Source organism: Cervus elaphus, chromosome 5 (genome assembly GCF_910594005.1).
Source record: "Cervus elaphus chromosome 5, mCerEla1.1, whole genome shotgun sequence".
Lineage (NCBI taxonomy): Eukaryota > Metazoa > Chordata > Mammalia > Artiodactyla > Cervidae > Cervus > Cervus elaphus.
In genome coordinates, this window is record NC_057819.1 from 14,598,243 (window position 1) to 14,614,783 (window position 16,541).

General features: G+C 44.4%; 1 protein-coding gene across 1 annotated transcript in view; it reads left to right on the plus strand.

Moving 5' to 3' along the window:
- The first annotated feature begins 4,087 nt into the window (after nucleotides 1-4,087).
- Nucleotides 4,088-16,541, plus strand: part of FBXW8 (F-box and WD repeat domain containing 8) — a 112,649-nt gene continuing 100,195 nt past the window's right edge. The window contains exon 1 of the mRNA XM_043901771.1: nucleotides 4,088-4,498. Coding sequence (XP_043757706.1) covers nucleotides 4,178-4,498 — 321 coding nt within the window. The 5' untranslated portion in view covers nucleotides 4,088-4,177. The remainder of the gene's footprint in view (nucleotides 4,499-16,541) is intronic.

Consider the following 16,541-nt stretch of genomic DNA (forward strand, 5'->3'; position numbering starts at 1 on the left):
TGAGTGACTTCACTTTCACCTTGTACGTGAGAGCACATTAATGATCTCTGCTCCTGTCTTCCACTTTAACTACTTTTTTGAGATCTACATAATTCTGCAGTGAAGTTCTTGAACCCCAGTAGGCCGGTGTGTGACTGAGGAGGGGGAGTGAGGCAGTAAGTACTTGGGGAAGGGTGTTGGCCATTTTCAGCTGTCTTTCTGGGGCTCCAGCAGAGTTGGGGTTCGGTGGCAAGCGCATAGCACCTTGACAGTGGGCTGAGGGGAGGTGCAGGCATGGGGAGCACTAAGGCTGACTTCTCAGAGTCTCCCTGCTAGGATAGACAGCCATATAGATGTTTTAGTCTGGAGCAGTATACCTTCCCCCTTCTTCTGTTTTGGGAAACTCTGCTTCCTCACTTGACCTGGTCCTGGAAATTCAACCCACTGTAGTCCCTGCTCCCCAGTCAAGGTCTGGGATGTGACTCAAGCCAGGCCATTCAGATGATCCTCTGGGGTAGGGGTACTAAGAGTCACTTGGAAGGATTGTTAAAACACAGATTGCTGGGGATGCACCCCCAGAGTTTCTGATTCAGTAGTCTGGCCTGAGAGCTTCGGTTCCTGAGTTCCCAGGTGATGCTGGTACCGGGGCCACACTCTGAGAACTCCTGCTTTGGGATTTTGAATGCCAGAAGGCGGAAGAGTGGTGGTGAGTGCAACCAAAACAGATGGTTCATGACTTCCTAAATGACAACTCTGAATCTAATCTGGTTCTGGGCATTCCCAGGGTCTAGTTATTCCTCTTTTATCTCTCCAACTTTATGCTTAAGGTATCAATTTCTGGTATCTGTTGCTTGCAACCAAAGATCTCTAATGGATTGAACTTGCAAGGAACACTCTTGATAGGGGAAAGGGTGGGGCTCATGGAGCACCAGAGGTACAGAGGATAAGTTAGACATAATCTCTAACTGCCAAGACCATATCAATGTGGATCTTCATGATCATTCATAGAATGCCTACTATGTGCCTTATGGATGTTAGGAATTTTATGGCATCCTACCAGCCTTACAGTCATTCTAAAGGGAAGATATCTTTCCATTTATTTTTCATTTGATGATACAGAGGCCCAGGAATTTGCTATTTTATTGGGAATGTATAAAATCAACATCATAATATTAGTGAACGGTAGCTAATACTGAGAAAAGGACAGTGGTTTCCTTCCTTGTAGCATATTTCTCCCCTTTTTTTCATTTTCCCTGGGTGACTAATGGCCCCATTAGCCTGTCCCCACTGCCCTTTAAAATTCTTCTAAAAAGAAAAAGAAACTGATTTTTTTGACCATCAAAATTAGGTATTTAACATTTTTCCCAGTCTGCTTTTCAAGTATTAGTTGCTCCAAGTATCCTAGAGAGATCAGAAGAGCCTTATTTGGCTTTTGACCTACAGGCAGATAAATAAAAACATGTTTGACCTTTGGAATTCATATGGAAAACATCTAGAATGAAGGGAGATGTTAGCTAAATGTTTGGGGGGAAATAGCTCATTTTATCTTTATTACAAAAAATACTTTATTGAGTGCTTCTAATGCCCTACACTACATCCTCTTGATTTGTTGTTTCCTTTAGCTGTGGCTGACTTCATGCATGGGTAACCTGACAATCAGGTTAACTGCACAGAGTATCTCTTGCTTTCTGCCCCAGGGTATCTTTACTGCCCTAGTGTGGAACATCCATGGGAATCTGTTTACTTGTATTCACCCTGGAAGTGACAGATTATGAAAAACCCATGGTTTGACCTTTCTCTAATGGAGGATGAGTCAATGGAGAAATATTCTCTTCCAGTTCTTATTTCTTGGGAGAACAATCTTTAAGGCTCCTTAGGAGGTCCCAGTGAGACGAGTGGTCCACAGCAGGACCAACCCAAGAATGCTCTTTGGATTAGCTGTCCCTTCTTCCTTGCTTCTTGGTCCCCCATGCTTATTCTCTGGAATCACTCCTACAAATAACCAGCTGCCTGAAACCCTGGGGTCTCAAGCTCAGCTTTCTGGGAGAACTCAGGCTAGGACAACATTTATTGTAGAAAATTAGAAAATACTGATAAAGACAGTAAATCACCCATAATTCTGTTCTCTCTAGAGATCTCTTTTGGTAAGATTTGGGTGTGTATTTTTTGTAATGCATACACTTGAAGAGATTTTGCCATACATATGACTATGTATCCTGACTTGCTCTATTGTGAATATTTTCATATGGTTTTCTTCTCCAATGTAATTTAATAGATGCACAATTTTTCACTTACTCACTTGTCATGTGTAATACTATGTGCCAGACACTGTATTGAGCACTGAAGACATAGCCATGAACAAATAGATCAGGTCTCTGCTCTCATGAAGCTGACAATCCAGTTAGGATCTTTCCTACGTTCTGATTCGGTTTAACTTAGTTAACCAATGCCCTTTACTCAACTACTTAGATTGCTTCTGATTTTCAATACTATAAACAGTGTTTCAGAGACCATTCTTAAAGGCATTCTTTGGACTCCTCACTCAATTTTCTTCTCTTGGATAAATTCCTAGAAGGGGAATTGCTGGAAGAAAGAGGATGTGAGTAAATGAAGGTGCTGGAATTCCCATCGAGATCTAACTCTGGCACCCAGGCTGTCAATAACTGTGCTGGTGATATCACTGAATTTGAAAACATATATACACACACGCATGGTAACCAGAGGTGCGGTCAAATGGCTCCTAGCTGTTTCAGATGTGTGGACTCTATGAGTTTGACAATTAGCAGGTCTGGTATGGAGTAAGAGGGCTTCCCTGGTAGCTCGGCTGGTAAAGAATCCGCCTGCAATGCAGGAGACCCTGGTTCAATCCCTAGGATGTGAAGTTCCCCTGGAGAAGGGACAGGTTACCTACTCCAGTATTCTTGGGTTTCCCTGGTGGCTCAGTCGATAAAGAATCTGCCCGCAATGCGGGAGACCTGGATTCGATCCCTGGATTGGGAAGATGCCCTGGAGGAGGGCATGGCAACCCACTCCAATATTCTTGCCTGGAGAATCCCCATGGACAGAGGAGCCCGGCGGGCTACAGTTCATGGGGTCACAAAGAGTCAGACATGACTGAGTGACTAAGCATATGGAGTAAGAAAGAGGATTAGAATCCTGGGTCTGCAAATTACTAGCTGTGTGATTTGTGGCTGTTTGTCAATACAGTGGAGACATTAGTTCTCACTTTAAGGGTTAAGTAAATATTTATTGAGCTCCTACTTATCACTGACCTCCAAGCTAACCGACAGTCCAGTAGGGAAGGGAAATGTTAGTAAGCCATTACACAAATAAAAGATCACAAACTGTGTTCTGTGCTCTAAGTATGGGATGCTATAAGAATGAATAACAGGGAGACTTGATTTGTGTGGGCAGGGTTTGGGGAATGAGCTGAGACATGAAAAGTTGTGGAGGAGTTAATCAGGTCCAGGTGGGGAGAAAGGCTCCCTGTAGTAACAATTGATACAAAGCCTTTCGAAGTTGGTATGCGATTGTATGTCTTTTTTCTTTCCAGTCTCACAGACCTCTCACTTGTAGTTCCTTCTGGAAAGACCTCTTCTGAGATCTGATCATCTCATAGTTGGTTTCTCATCTAGCTTTTAGTTCACATGACGTGTCAGACGGTCCATTCTCGGGACCATCCTTCTAAAGGTTATCCTCCCATCCCCGTCCTTCGCCTTATTTTATTACCTTGCTGTAGCTTCTTCATAACACCTCCCACGGATCAGACGTTCATATTTATTTGTCGAACGTCTCTTCCTCCCCCCACCCCCTTACTTAAATCCAAAACCCAAGAGGGAAGGAATTATTTTTGTTGCTGCAGATTTAAATGTTGATTTCTCAGCGCCTGGCGTACAATAGTTGCTCAATGCATGTTTGAAAGAAAACAAAAACAAACGGCTAGCCGCAGTGTGCACCTGGCAAGAGCCACAAGCGGAGAAGCTGGGGGCGGGGGCACAGAACCCCGCCCTGAGCTCCATTGCAAGCCTCACAAGCCCTGCACCGCCCGAGGGGGCGCGCCGGGGGCGGGGCGGGGCGGGGCCGCCCACCCGGAACCGGAGCGCCGCGGAAGCAGCGGTTTCCGGCGGCGGCGGACACTTCCCGCGGAGGGACAGCCCCGTGGCACCCGGCGGGCCGTGGCGGGCGGGGAGCGGCGGCGATGGACGACCACGGTCTGGACGAGTTCCGCCGGCGCTGGCAGGAGGAGCTGGCTCAGGCACAGGCGCTGAGGAAGCGGCGGCGGCCTGAGGCTGCCGAGCGGCGGCCACGGCGGCCCGAGGTGGTGTCCGGGCGCGGCGAGCAGCAGGCCTCGGGGTACCTGGCGCTGGCCCAGGGTCTTTTAGAGGGCGCGGGGCGGCCTCCGGCAGCGCGGGCGACCCGGGCCGAGAGGCAGGAGGCGGCGAGCCGTTCCCGCTCCCCTCCGGCCCGCGACGCTGCCGGGGGCGGAGAGCAGCTGGTGGACCAGCTCATCCGGGACCTGGTGAGTGGCTGTCGCCTCCCGCCGAGGCACGGGCTGGCCCCCGCCCCGATACAGACCGCCTAATGAGTTGGCAAGTGACTGTGTGCCACCGGTGGGGGGGGTGGGGGTGGGGAAATGAAAAGAGGTGAGCCTGGCGGGCTACAGTCCACGGGGTCTCCAAGAGTAGGACACGACTTAGCGACTAAACAACGACACAAACCTATGTTTGTGGATGCATTGAGTATCTTTGGAAGGTGTGGTTCCGAATGCGGGGCGATTTTGTCCCCGGTTTTGGTAGTGTTTGGAGACATTTTTGGATGCCACAACTGGGGCGGGGCAGTGTGGGGTGGCTGGTAGCTGCAAGTATCTCGTGGGTAGAGGCCAGGGGTGCTGATGAACATTCTACAACGCACAGGACAGCACCCACAAAAAATTACCTGGTCCAAAATATAAGTACCAGATCGAGGAAATCCTGGTATGGAAGGGCTCCTAAATTTCAGGGAGGTAAACCCAGCATGCGGATAGGAAGGAATTTTAACTTTTCTCTATATAGTGTTTGGACAGTTAAGGTTTTTTTCTGACTGTGCATGTGTTACTTCAATTAAAACACACAAAAAAGAGTATTTTGATGGTAACTTTCATGCTACTGATGGTGACCATTTTGTGGGACATGAATATCTTCCAGAATCTGGAGAAAGCCGGGGACTTTTTTTTTTTTTAATCCTTCTCAGGAGATTGGCACAATCAAGATAACTGGAAACACAGTCATGGTTAAGAGTTGGGGTAAGGCAGTGGGTTCAATGGCTTGATTTAAATTGGGCTCAAAGGCAGTATCTGTGACTTCCCAGTTGGAAGTAATTATGTAATTGCCAAGCTGTTTGTAGAAGAAATGGATTATTCAACATAATACATAGTTATATTCAAATAATATTAGTAGCTGTAAGTTTTCACAAAGTTTCTGGTTTTGTACTCTGCCTATCTCTAAAGTTAGAGGTGACTTTTTTTTTTTGGTGTATGTGTTTGTTAAACATTCTCATTTAACGTGTCAATTCTTTATATGTGTGAAAATTAATACTGGCATCCTGCCTGCTTCTGTAAGAAGTGTTTGACCACTGAAGTCTGACAGACGTAAAAATTTAAAAAATTTTATGCCTTGGCAAGGTGACTTATCACCTGATAAGTTGCCCAGGCTAGGCCGGATCTACACCGAAGTTATTCTCACAGATATGTAGGCAAAGCAAGACCAGTGCATGGGGGGGTGAAGAGAAACAGGAATGGGGATTATTAGGACCAGTAATCCTCCCTACTGAATATGGCTTTGTCTTTAGGAGTCACAACAATTCTGGGAGGTAGGTATTGTTGGTCTCCTTTTACAAATGAGGAAATGCAGGTTTTCTGTAACTTGCTCAGGATTACCCATCTGACAAGTTCTTTGGATTGAATTTGGGTCCAGATCTGTTGGACTTTAAATTTCACCAGCTAGGAGTTCCTTAAACTTGACTTGTTACGTCAGTTTGCAGAGGAGGGGCCCAGAAACCTGGTGATTGGAATGATCAGGTGAGTTTGAGATATTGTTCTCAGCTGTACCGCCTCTTGGTTTGGGATCCTGATGCTCGCTCGAAGCTTTCTAGACCTAACACTCCTGATGCACAGGTGTCCATTCCAAAAACAGAGGAGCCCTCACTTAAGTATCCTAAAAATGGAAGCAGCTTGCCCTCTGGAGGATCCAGGGGACTTTAGAATCTCAGTCTCATCTGTAGTTAAGAGAAAGCCAGCCCTGGAGGATATGCCCCTGATCCCTCTGCTCCCTTCGGAACCGCCACATGAGGTTCTACTGGGCTCTACACTGCCATCAGCAGCATCCAACCTTTGGGGCATTGCTAGTGGTTTTGTTTTGTTTTCTGTACTTAGCAATCATCAGTAACACGGCTATAAATAAAAAACTAATAAAATCATCGTGTGCTTGCTTGTTGTCTCTTTGGTATTGTCAGGGTTTAGAAACGTGATTTCCAGTTCTCCCAGTGACCCTCTCCAGTGGCTAGCATTAGACCCATTTGGCAAATGAGGTTTAGGAAAGTAATTGACTTAAGGGACCCACCCAGTATCTTCAGTCAGAAAACCAATGGCAGCTTTTATAAAAAAGACCTGGATTTGTACTTCAGGGGTTATAAGTCCCAGAGCCCACAGAGAGCAGGCAGGAATACGAATGAGTCACGTAGGCTGTTACTCATTTGATCCTTTTTTCCTAGTTCATCAGGTGTTTCTGTTGAGCACAGATTCCAGCCATACTTTAGTAATAATTTGTTTCATGACAACTACCGTTCTTTTTGTAACGTTAAATAGTAAAACATCATAAGGGTGTAGAAATTGTCTTCATGATATATCGCTAAAGAAAAAATACTTAACCGTTTTTCTTGATGCACAGCCCTCCTCTTGGTCTTGTTTCCCCATTTTTTTAAAAAGACAACCTCTGTATTGAATTGTACAAACCATAAATGTACATCTGAATGTGTTTCCGAGAGTGTATATAGCCATGTAAACAGCACCGAGGTTACAGAGCAGCATTACCAGCTTTTCAGAAGCTTTACTTGTGCCACTCCACCCGAGGGCAACCTCTCACCTAACTTCTAACACCTTAAATTTTATCGGATTTTTTAATTGTATCAGTAGAATCATATAGCATGCACTTTTGTGTCTGGTTTCTTGTGCATAGCATTATGTATGAGATTTCTCCCTAGGAATATGCCACATCTTACTAATTCTACTGTTGATGGGCATTACTGATAACTAGTTTGTTAATCACCAGTTTCGGGCTGTCTGGAAAAGTGCTGCTACGAACATTTTGTACATCTTCCGGAACATATGAACACACTTGTTGGGTATCTGCTTAGGAGTAGAATGGCTGGGTTACACGGTAGGCATATGTTCACCCTTAGTAGATATTGACCATTTTCCAAAATAGTTGTGCTAACTTTTTCACTTTTCATAATAATTGAAATATGTGGAATATGGTGTTTCACTTTTTTCTTTGCCATAAATATACTCCCACCCACCTGAGATGACATGCGGCAATGAACTTGACCCTAACATGGATGAGATGATAGTGACAAATTGGGGAATGTATGTTATGGCTGGGCTAAACGTGGGAGTCTTGACCCATATTAGCTGGTTGTTGCTATGTAAGAATGTGGTCCAGGTGTTGTAGAGTCTTTACGTTTTTTTCTCCCCCCCCCCATTGTGATTTGTATTTTTATGTGGACTCTCATCAGTTTCTTTTTCATTTTTAAAATAATCTTATTTATTTTTTTTGACTGTGCTGGGTCTTTGCTGTTGTGCGTGAGCTCCCTCTGGTTGCAGTGAGTGGAGGCCAGTCTTCATCGTGGCACGTGAGCCTCATTGTGGTGCCCCCTTGTTGCGGAGCACAGTCTCTGGGTGCACAAGCTTTAGTAGTTGCTGCACGCAGGCTCAGTAGTTAGGGTGCAGGGGCTTAGTTGCCCCACGGCGTGTGGGGTCTTCCCAGTTGAATCTGTGTCCTCTGCAGCGGCAGGTGGATTCTTAACCACTTGGACCACCAGGGAAGTCCAACTCTTAGCAAAGATTTTTCGCTACAACCCGCCCCCCCCCCCCCCCCCCCCCCAATTTTGGCTTAAGACAAGAATTTATTTAGCTCAGTGTCTTTCAGGGTGGCAGTTTGGGCTGGGCATGGGTGGGTTCAAGTACCTGTCTGAGGTTAGCTCCTGTCACTGAAGCAGCTCTGGCTGTGTTTGTGTGTGGCTTCATCATCCAGCAGGTTAGCCCTGGGTGGACCTTAATCAGAGTTATGAGAGTGGCAGGAGGGCAAGTCCTAACCCACAAGTGCTTTTGAAGTCTGTGTTTGTCATTGTCTCATTGACCAGAGCAATTCATATGGCCACATCCAGAATTGGAGCTACCCACATGCTTGAGTACAGAGAATCATGTAGAAGTCGGGACTAGTTAATACAGCCATCTGCCACAAGAGCTCTTCCCTCCTCTAGTTCTCTGTAACACCTCTCTGTGGGCTGGATCTGCTTTGGGCCATGAATTTGGGATCTGTGGGTGACTACTGAAAAGGAAGATTAGTTCCATTTGGTATGCCCCCCCCCCCAAAAAAAAAAAACTCTTGACAGTCTTGACCATTTGACCTGAGAAGGAAATAAAAAGTCATCACCACCTCCAAACATCCCCTCTCCCCTCTCCTCCCCATCTTTGGCACTCTGCTAACTGTCATGTCTTGTCTTTTTGATGCAGTCTCTTTCACTTCAGTCTTCACCATCAACACTGAAGCAAGAACAACTAGTAAGTTAGCAATCAGGAGTGAAATTGCCTCTTAATGGGGTAGTGTTGTAGTGTTACACCATCGGGTACAGGCCAGACCTTTGATGAGCAAGCCTAGCTCGAATGAAAATTTAGAAATGATTGCTCTTGGGCCTTCTCTTATGAAGCTTTTGGTAACAGTGCTTGGAGACCATCTGTTTTAGGTGGTGAGTTAGGGACACCTAAATTGTCTTCTTGGTATATGGTTGAATTAGTGAAAGAAATGATACGGCCCTGGATAGAATTTTGGAGGCATGCCTTTTTTGTCTTTTTCCCCCTTTTCAGTAAACTCAGGGTTGCCATAGGTAGTGGAGCCGCGTGAGTATAATCGCAAGCATATTGCTGCGTTCTTCACTGTGGTGGTCATGAAATTCAAGTGCTCAGTCTCATTTCTCTTCAGGTGGTGAATCAGGACTCTGGGCAACAAGCAATCAGCACCCAACTCAAATTGGTTTAAAAAACCAAACTGGAATCTGTTGATTCACATAATAGAGAATTACAGGTGGTGGTTCTTGTTCTGGGTGCTTTTATAATGTAACTAGAAATCTTTCCATCTCTTTTTCTCCTCCCCCACCCCGGTTTTACTGAGCTATAATTGACATCAGTCAGTTCAGTCTGTCAGTCGTGTCCAGTTCTTTGCAATCCCATGGACTGCAACACGCCAGGTTTCCCTGTCCATCACCAACTCCCGGAGCTTGCTCAAACTCATACCCATCGGTGATGCCATCCAACCATCTCATTCTCTGTCGTCCTCTTCTCGTGCCTTCAATCTTTCACAGCATCAGGGTCTTTTCCAGTGAGTCAGTTCTTTGCATCAAGTGGCCAAAGTATTGGAGTTTCACCTTCAGCATCAGTCCTACCAATGAATATTCAGGACTGATTCTCTTTAGGATTGACTGGTTTGATTTCCTTGCAGTCCAAGGGGCTCTCAAGAGTCTTCTCCAACACCATGGTTCAAAAGCATCAGTTCTTCATCACTCATCTTTCTTAATAGTCTAACTCTCATATCCATACATGACTACTGGAAAAACCATAGCTTTCACTAGATGGACCTTTGTTGGCAAAGTAATGCCTCTGCTTTTTAATATGCTGTGTAGGTTGGTGGTCATAGCTTTTCTTCCAGGGAGGAAGCATCTTTTAATTTCATGGCTATAGTCACCATCTGCAGTGAATTTGGAGCCCTCCAAAATGAAGTCTGTCACTGTTTCCATTCTTTCCCTATCTATTTGCCATGAAGTGATGGGACCAGATGCCATGATCTTTTTTTGAATGTTGAGTTTTAAGCCAACCTTTTCAGTGTCCTCTCCTCTTTCACTTTCATCAAGAAGCTCTTTAGTTCTTCGCTTTCTTCCATAAGAGTGGTGTCATCTGTGTATCTGAGGTTATTGATGTTTCTCCTGGCAATCTTGATTTTAGTTTGTGCTTCGTCCAGTCCAGCATTTCACATGATATACTCTGCATATAAGTTAAATAAGCAGGGTGACAATATACAGCCTTGATATACTCCTTTCCCAATTTGGAACCAGTCTGTTGTTCCATGTCCAGTTCTCACTGTTGCTTCTTGACCTGCATGCAGATTTCTCAGGAGGCAGGTCAGGTGGTCTGGTATTCCCATCTCTTGAAGAATTTTCCACAGTTTGTTGTGATTCACACAGTCAAAGGCTTTGGCATAGTCAATAAAGCAGAAGTAGATGTTTTTCTGGAACTCTATTGCTTTTTCAGTAATTCGGCGGATATTGGCAACTTGTTCTCTGATTCCTCTGCCTTTTCTAAATCCAGCTTGAACATCTGGAAGTTCACAGTTCATGTGTTGCTGAAGCCTGGCTTGGAGAATTTTGAGTATTACTTTAATAGCGTGTGAGATGAGTGCAATTGTGTTTGAGCATTCTTTGGCATTGCCTTTCTTTGGGATTGGAATGAAAACTGACCTTTTCCAGTCCTGTGGCCACTGCTGAGTTTTCCAAATTTGCTGGCATATTGAGTGCAGCACTCTAACAGGATCATCTTTTAGGATTTTTGAAATAGCTCAACTGGAATTCCATCACTTTCACTAGCTTTGTTTGTAGTGATGCTTCCTAAGGCCCATTTGACTTCGCATTCCAGGATGTCTGGCTCTAGGTGAGTGATCACACCATCGTGGTTATCTGGGTCATAAAGATCTTTTTTTGTATAGTTCTTCTGTGTATTCTTGCCACCTCTTCTTAATATCTTCTGCTTCTGTTAGGTCCATGCCATTTCTGTCCTTTATTGTGCCCATCTTTGCATGAAATGTTCCCTTGGTATCTCTGATTTTCTCGAAGAGATCTCCAGTCTTTCCCATTCTGCTGTTCTCCTCTCTTTGTTTGCATTGATTGCTGAGGAAGGCTTTCTTATCTCCTTGCTATTCTTTGGAACTCTGTATTCAGATGAGTATATCTTTTCTTTTCTCCTTTGCCTTTCGCTTCTTTTCTTTTCACAGCTATTTGTAAGGCCTCCTTAGACAACTATTTTGCCTTTTTGCATTTCTTTTTCTTGGGGATGGTCTTGATCACTGCCTTCTGTATAATGTCACAAACCTCCATCTATAGTTCTTCAAGCACTCTGCCTATCAGATCTAATCCCTTGAATCTATTTGTCAGTTCCACTGTATAATCGTAAAGGATTTGATTTAGGTCATACCTGAATGGTCTAGTGGTTTTCCCTACTTTCTTCAATTTAAGTCTGAATTTGGCAATAAGGAGTTTATGATCTGAGCCACAGTCAGCTCCCAGTCTTGTTTTTGCTGACTGTGTACAGTTTCTCCATCTTTGGTTGCAAAGAATATAGTTAGTTTGATTTCAGTTTTGACCATCTGGTGATGTCCAGGTGTAGAGTCTTCTCTTGTGTTGTTGGAAGAGGGTGTTTGCTATGACCAGTGCATTCTCTTGGCAGAACTCTGTTAGCCTTTGCCCAGCTTCATTTTGTACTCCAAGGCCAAATATGCCTGTTACTCCAGGTATCTCTTGACTTCCTACTTTTGCATTCCAGTCCCCTATAATGAAAAGGACTTTTTTTGGGTGTTAGTTCTAGAAGGTCTTATAGGTCTTCATGGGACCATTCAACTTCAGCTCCTTCAGCATTACTGGTTGGGGCATAGGCTTGGATTACTTGGTAAATGACATAGAACACTACATTTAAGGGGTACAGCATGATGAGTTGACATAGCTATATATTGCAAAATGATTGTAGTAAGTTTGTTTAGCATCCTTTACCTTGTAGTTAGCAAAGTTTTTTTTTTTTTTCCTTCCTAATAGAAATTTCTCCATTTCTTGGTCCTGCTTTCCTTTTGTTGGCTTTATTCATAGACAGGTGCTCCCCAATTCGGGATAAAATGTCTGCTGGCCAGTTAAGTTTTCTGTGCTAGCAGCTAAGCAACTCAGGCAGGAAAAGAGCATGTTTTATGCTCCCGGAGTCATGGACTTTAACTCTCATTGGTCCAGCCTCGGGTCAGTCACTGATGCAGATTAGCCAGGCTCATATCCACTGTCTTCTCCTGCAGATGAGTGGGGTCAGCCTCACCTAAACCATGTTGACTAAGAGTGGGATGACTTCCTAAGAGAAAAGAGGAAGTGGATGTTGGGCAGAGACAACAGATGACTGCTTTAAGGGAGTAAGTGTTCAAAGTGTTTGCAGGAGTGTAGGTGTTTTCTGTTCATCCAGCATGTACTTGTGGATCAGCTAAGTTCTGGGGAATTGGCAGTAAACAGAATGCACACAGTCGCAAACCTCAGAATCCTACAGTCTTGCTTTTTTTTAAACTGAAATGGTGACATTAATGGATCAGGATGGCCCTGGTTATAAGTCCAGCTTCTGGAATCAGGCAGACTCGAGTTCACATTTGGTCTCTGCTGCTGCCTAGCTGTTTGACCTTGGGCAGTTTCACTTATCCTACCTTACTTATCAGAAAAGGACGATGCTAGTATCGTCTTGTATAGAGGCATGGGACATTCTTAGCACCAAGCCTGGCTCACAGTAAGTAGCCAGTAAGTTATAGCTAGCACTATTATCGTCAGTGGTTTTGCAGAAGAGTTTATTATGCTATCTCACTTCCTCTTTGCTAAGAGTTACTCCAGGTGAGCCTCTTGCTTCAGCATCCACCCCCGCCTGGATTGGAATCCCTGAAGGGCAGGTCTGTTGTCCCCCTCCCGTACCCCCACCTGTGGTACTGAGTGTACTCGTGGCCCCACCTGCATTTGTGGAGTAGAAATAACGGGCTGAACTGCTGCTTCCGACAGCAACCTCTTGAGGATCTATGGTGGTTAGAAACCTGGTAACCATTCAGAGTGTTAGATTTGGGTTTTCAGGCCTGATAAAAAAATTTTGATACTGTTGGCCAGTGTTTATTGCTCACTTTCTCACATATTTTGTCAGAGCCTACATCTGTGTTGTCAGCAAGGTCAGTTTGATGACTCTCCTCTTTCTGTTAAACTTCGAAACAAGTAGGGAAACACTAATACAAAATGAGAAGGCAACTGAGTCAAATGTGAACTTGTGTGTTGGCCTGCCTGGTGAGACTTCCCTTCCTTTCTGTCCTTTGCTTTCCTTTTAAGGCTTTACTTGATTGTTGTTCCTCTGTTTACTCTCTCCTGATCCCTCCAGCCCAGGATTCTCTGCCTTCTTCCTTACCCAAACTAAAATGGTCTCCTGTCAGTGCCATTCATTTTTTCCTATTGTGAATGAGCAGGTGTCTACTTGGGCATGTTTTGAAACGGTCTCTGTGTGTGCACCAGAACAATTTGTAACTCAGGGCATCTGTGTGTTGGAAGGTTTTGCTGCATGCAGCAGCCTGGGCTCCATTCATGCACTCCTCAGATAACTCATTAAGTAGCTTCTTGATGAGCCTGACAGGTTACAATTGGTGGGGTCTCAAAGAGTTGGACACAGCTGAGCAGGCGTGCACACACGTGTGCTAGAGAGAGCGCTTCTTGGTACCAGGCGGTCTTCTTGGCATTAAGGCTGCAGCAGTGGACAAGACAGAAAAATCCATGCTCTTATAAAGTCCACATTTTGGGCAAGAGGGAGATGGACAGTGAACAAATAATGGTTGAGTAGTAGATGCTCTGGGGAAAAATACAGCAGGCAGAAGGGATAGAGTGTGTATGTGTTGGGGATCAGTCTAGCCAAGAAAGCCTTCTTGGGAAGGTCACACTTACAGAAGCGGGGAGATATTCAGAGGAGGGCATTCTAGGCAGAGGACGGCAAGTGCAAAGGTTCTGTGGCGGCCAGGGCCAGCTGGCCTCACGGGTCCGTGTGACCTGTGTGGTCACCCTAGGGCCCCAGGCTCAGCAGCATACAATGCTTAGTTCAATGCCCTCTTGTTACCATCTTGAAATTCTTAATATTAAACAAGGGGCTCTACACTTCCGTTTTCCTCTGGGCTGCACAAATTATGTAGCTTATCTTGATGGTATGAATGTGGTTGGAGAGTTTGGGACCTTGACAGGGAACTTTTACAAACCAACAGTACCCACACGGGCTCCTCTGGGACCTGAAGCTTTTGACAAGGGGCTCCCTCTTCTCCTCCTGACTTCTCTTCCTCCTGGAGAGAGAAATTTCACCCCAGTGTAGATGAAAAGGGGGCTTTGAAAGCAGAGATACAGCCTCTTCTGCCTTCCTAGCTTCCCCCACTGCCCAGCCTCCTGGGATTGCCCTCGTTCTCACTACCCCAGTTGCTAAACCATTTTGTGTCCATCCCTTGTCAGCGCGGGGGAATCATACCAGTAGGTGGTGAATGATAGTGGCTCTTGAAGTTGGCAAGCCCATTAAAAATAAAGAAGTATCACGGATGTTTAATGTGCATCTGCTATATGCAGTGCAGTGTACCTGGTAGGTACTGTAGTGTTACAGTTCAGTTACATCAACCACGTATGTGATCAACTGAAAGTCACTGAATTCCTTTTCTTTCTCATAGTGACACGCAAGGGATTACGTTAAGTGTTAAATGAGAAACTGGCCTTTTGTGGACTGTTTGGGAGTTTAACCACCCTTTATAGCATTGTTGCTTCAGAGAGATGATTTCCAAGTTCTGAATAGCTGGCTTCCTAATGAACTTGGGAATACCTTGGGGGACTGTCTCTATTGCTTTTTGTAGACTCCAGTTTTTATCCCATTTTATGTGACAATGATATATCTCTAAAGAATTTTAGTTCTGAGTGTTGACATCATTTCTTATACACCCACTCATAGTACCTCCCCTCCCCCCAGCACTTGGCATGGTCCTCAATTCAGATAGTGTTTTGGACATAAAACATTTTACCTTATTTTAAAAATGCTTTTCTTTGTGACAACATCACATAGTCCATGTAAAAATATTAAGGAAATTCAGAAAGACAAAAACAAAACTCCCGTCATGTCATTGCTCAGAGGCTATGGCTGTTAACATTTTGGTGGACTTCTGTCACTTTTTTTTTTCCTCCTTTGTATAAATAACATGTGTTTTGAGACACATTTGGGAACGTAAATTAATACCTGTGTATCTCAACAGTATTTCAGACCTTTTCCCCCCAATCGACCAATTTTATTTTTCTTAAAGAAAATGCAGGTGAAACCAGAACTCATCCACTGCTTCTGATGGAGACTGTGTGGGTCTGCTCTACTCTTCAGCAGTATGTGAACAGTTGAGATAAATTCCCATAGAAAACAGTCTCCTTTCAGGGGCAGATTTTGCAGAAATGTTGCTTATCTATTGTCTAAACTTGAGGTCCTTGTCTCGGTTTCTTACGACACCATCTTTAGAGAGAGCTTTCGTGCTCTGTTTGTCCTAGAGATGTACGCTGGGAACAAACCTTAAGTCCGTTTCTTCACTCTTTACTGATTTGGCGCTTAGTAATTATCCCTTCTTCTACTAAACAAGAGAAGACAGATTAAATTTCTAACAGTAAGGCACAAAACCAATCCATTTACAGAATTAGTCTTACATTAGTACATGAGAGTACAAATCAGCCTCCCTGGGGATGGATTTGTTTGCAATTTCTTTTAGCATTTACTGGAGTAAGTCCAGTAGACTTTGGGAAAGTCGAGTATTCCCTGACTTTGAATTAACAAAGTAACATAACCTCTCTGTGGTGGCTTTCTTTTTTTTTTTTTTTTTTTTACTTGATTGGGAAAAGTTTGATTTTTATATCTGTCGATAAGTTAGGGTTGTGTTTCTCAGCGTTTAGTATGCATGAGAATTCCTAAGGAGTGGATGCCTGAGCCCCAGCCCTGAGAATTTGGGACAGGAGGTCTGAGTGAGACCCTGGGCTTTTGGTTTAAAACACACGCACCCTCACAACTCCAAAGGTGATTCTGGTGTTTGGTACAGGGCAGGGGTTACCAGTAGTGGATAGTGAGTCAATATCTGAATCATTAAAAAAAAATTAAAAGCCAAATTGTATGCTGTCAAAAGGATGTTTTTCTTTAAGTTAGAAGAAATGTTAATACTTTGTGGGGCTTCCCTGATGACTCAGTGGGTTAAGAATCTGCCTGCAATGCAGGAGATGCAGTAAGTAAGGGTTCAATCCCTGGTTGGGAAGATCCCCTGGCATAGGAAATGGCAACTCACTCCAGTATTCTTGCCTGAAAGATTCCATGTAGCCTGGCGGACTACAGTCCATGGGGTCTCAAAGAATCAAACACAGTCAAGCATGTACACATTAATATTAATACTTTAAATTTATTGGTCTTCCGAATGGTCTTCTGTACCATAGATTTGGCCATCCTAAATTATTCT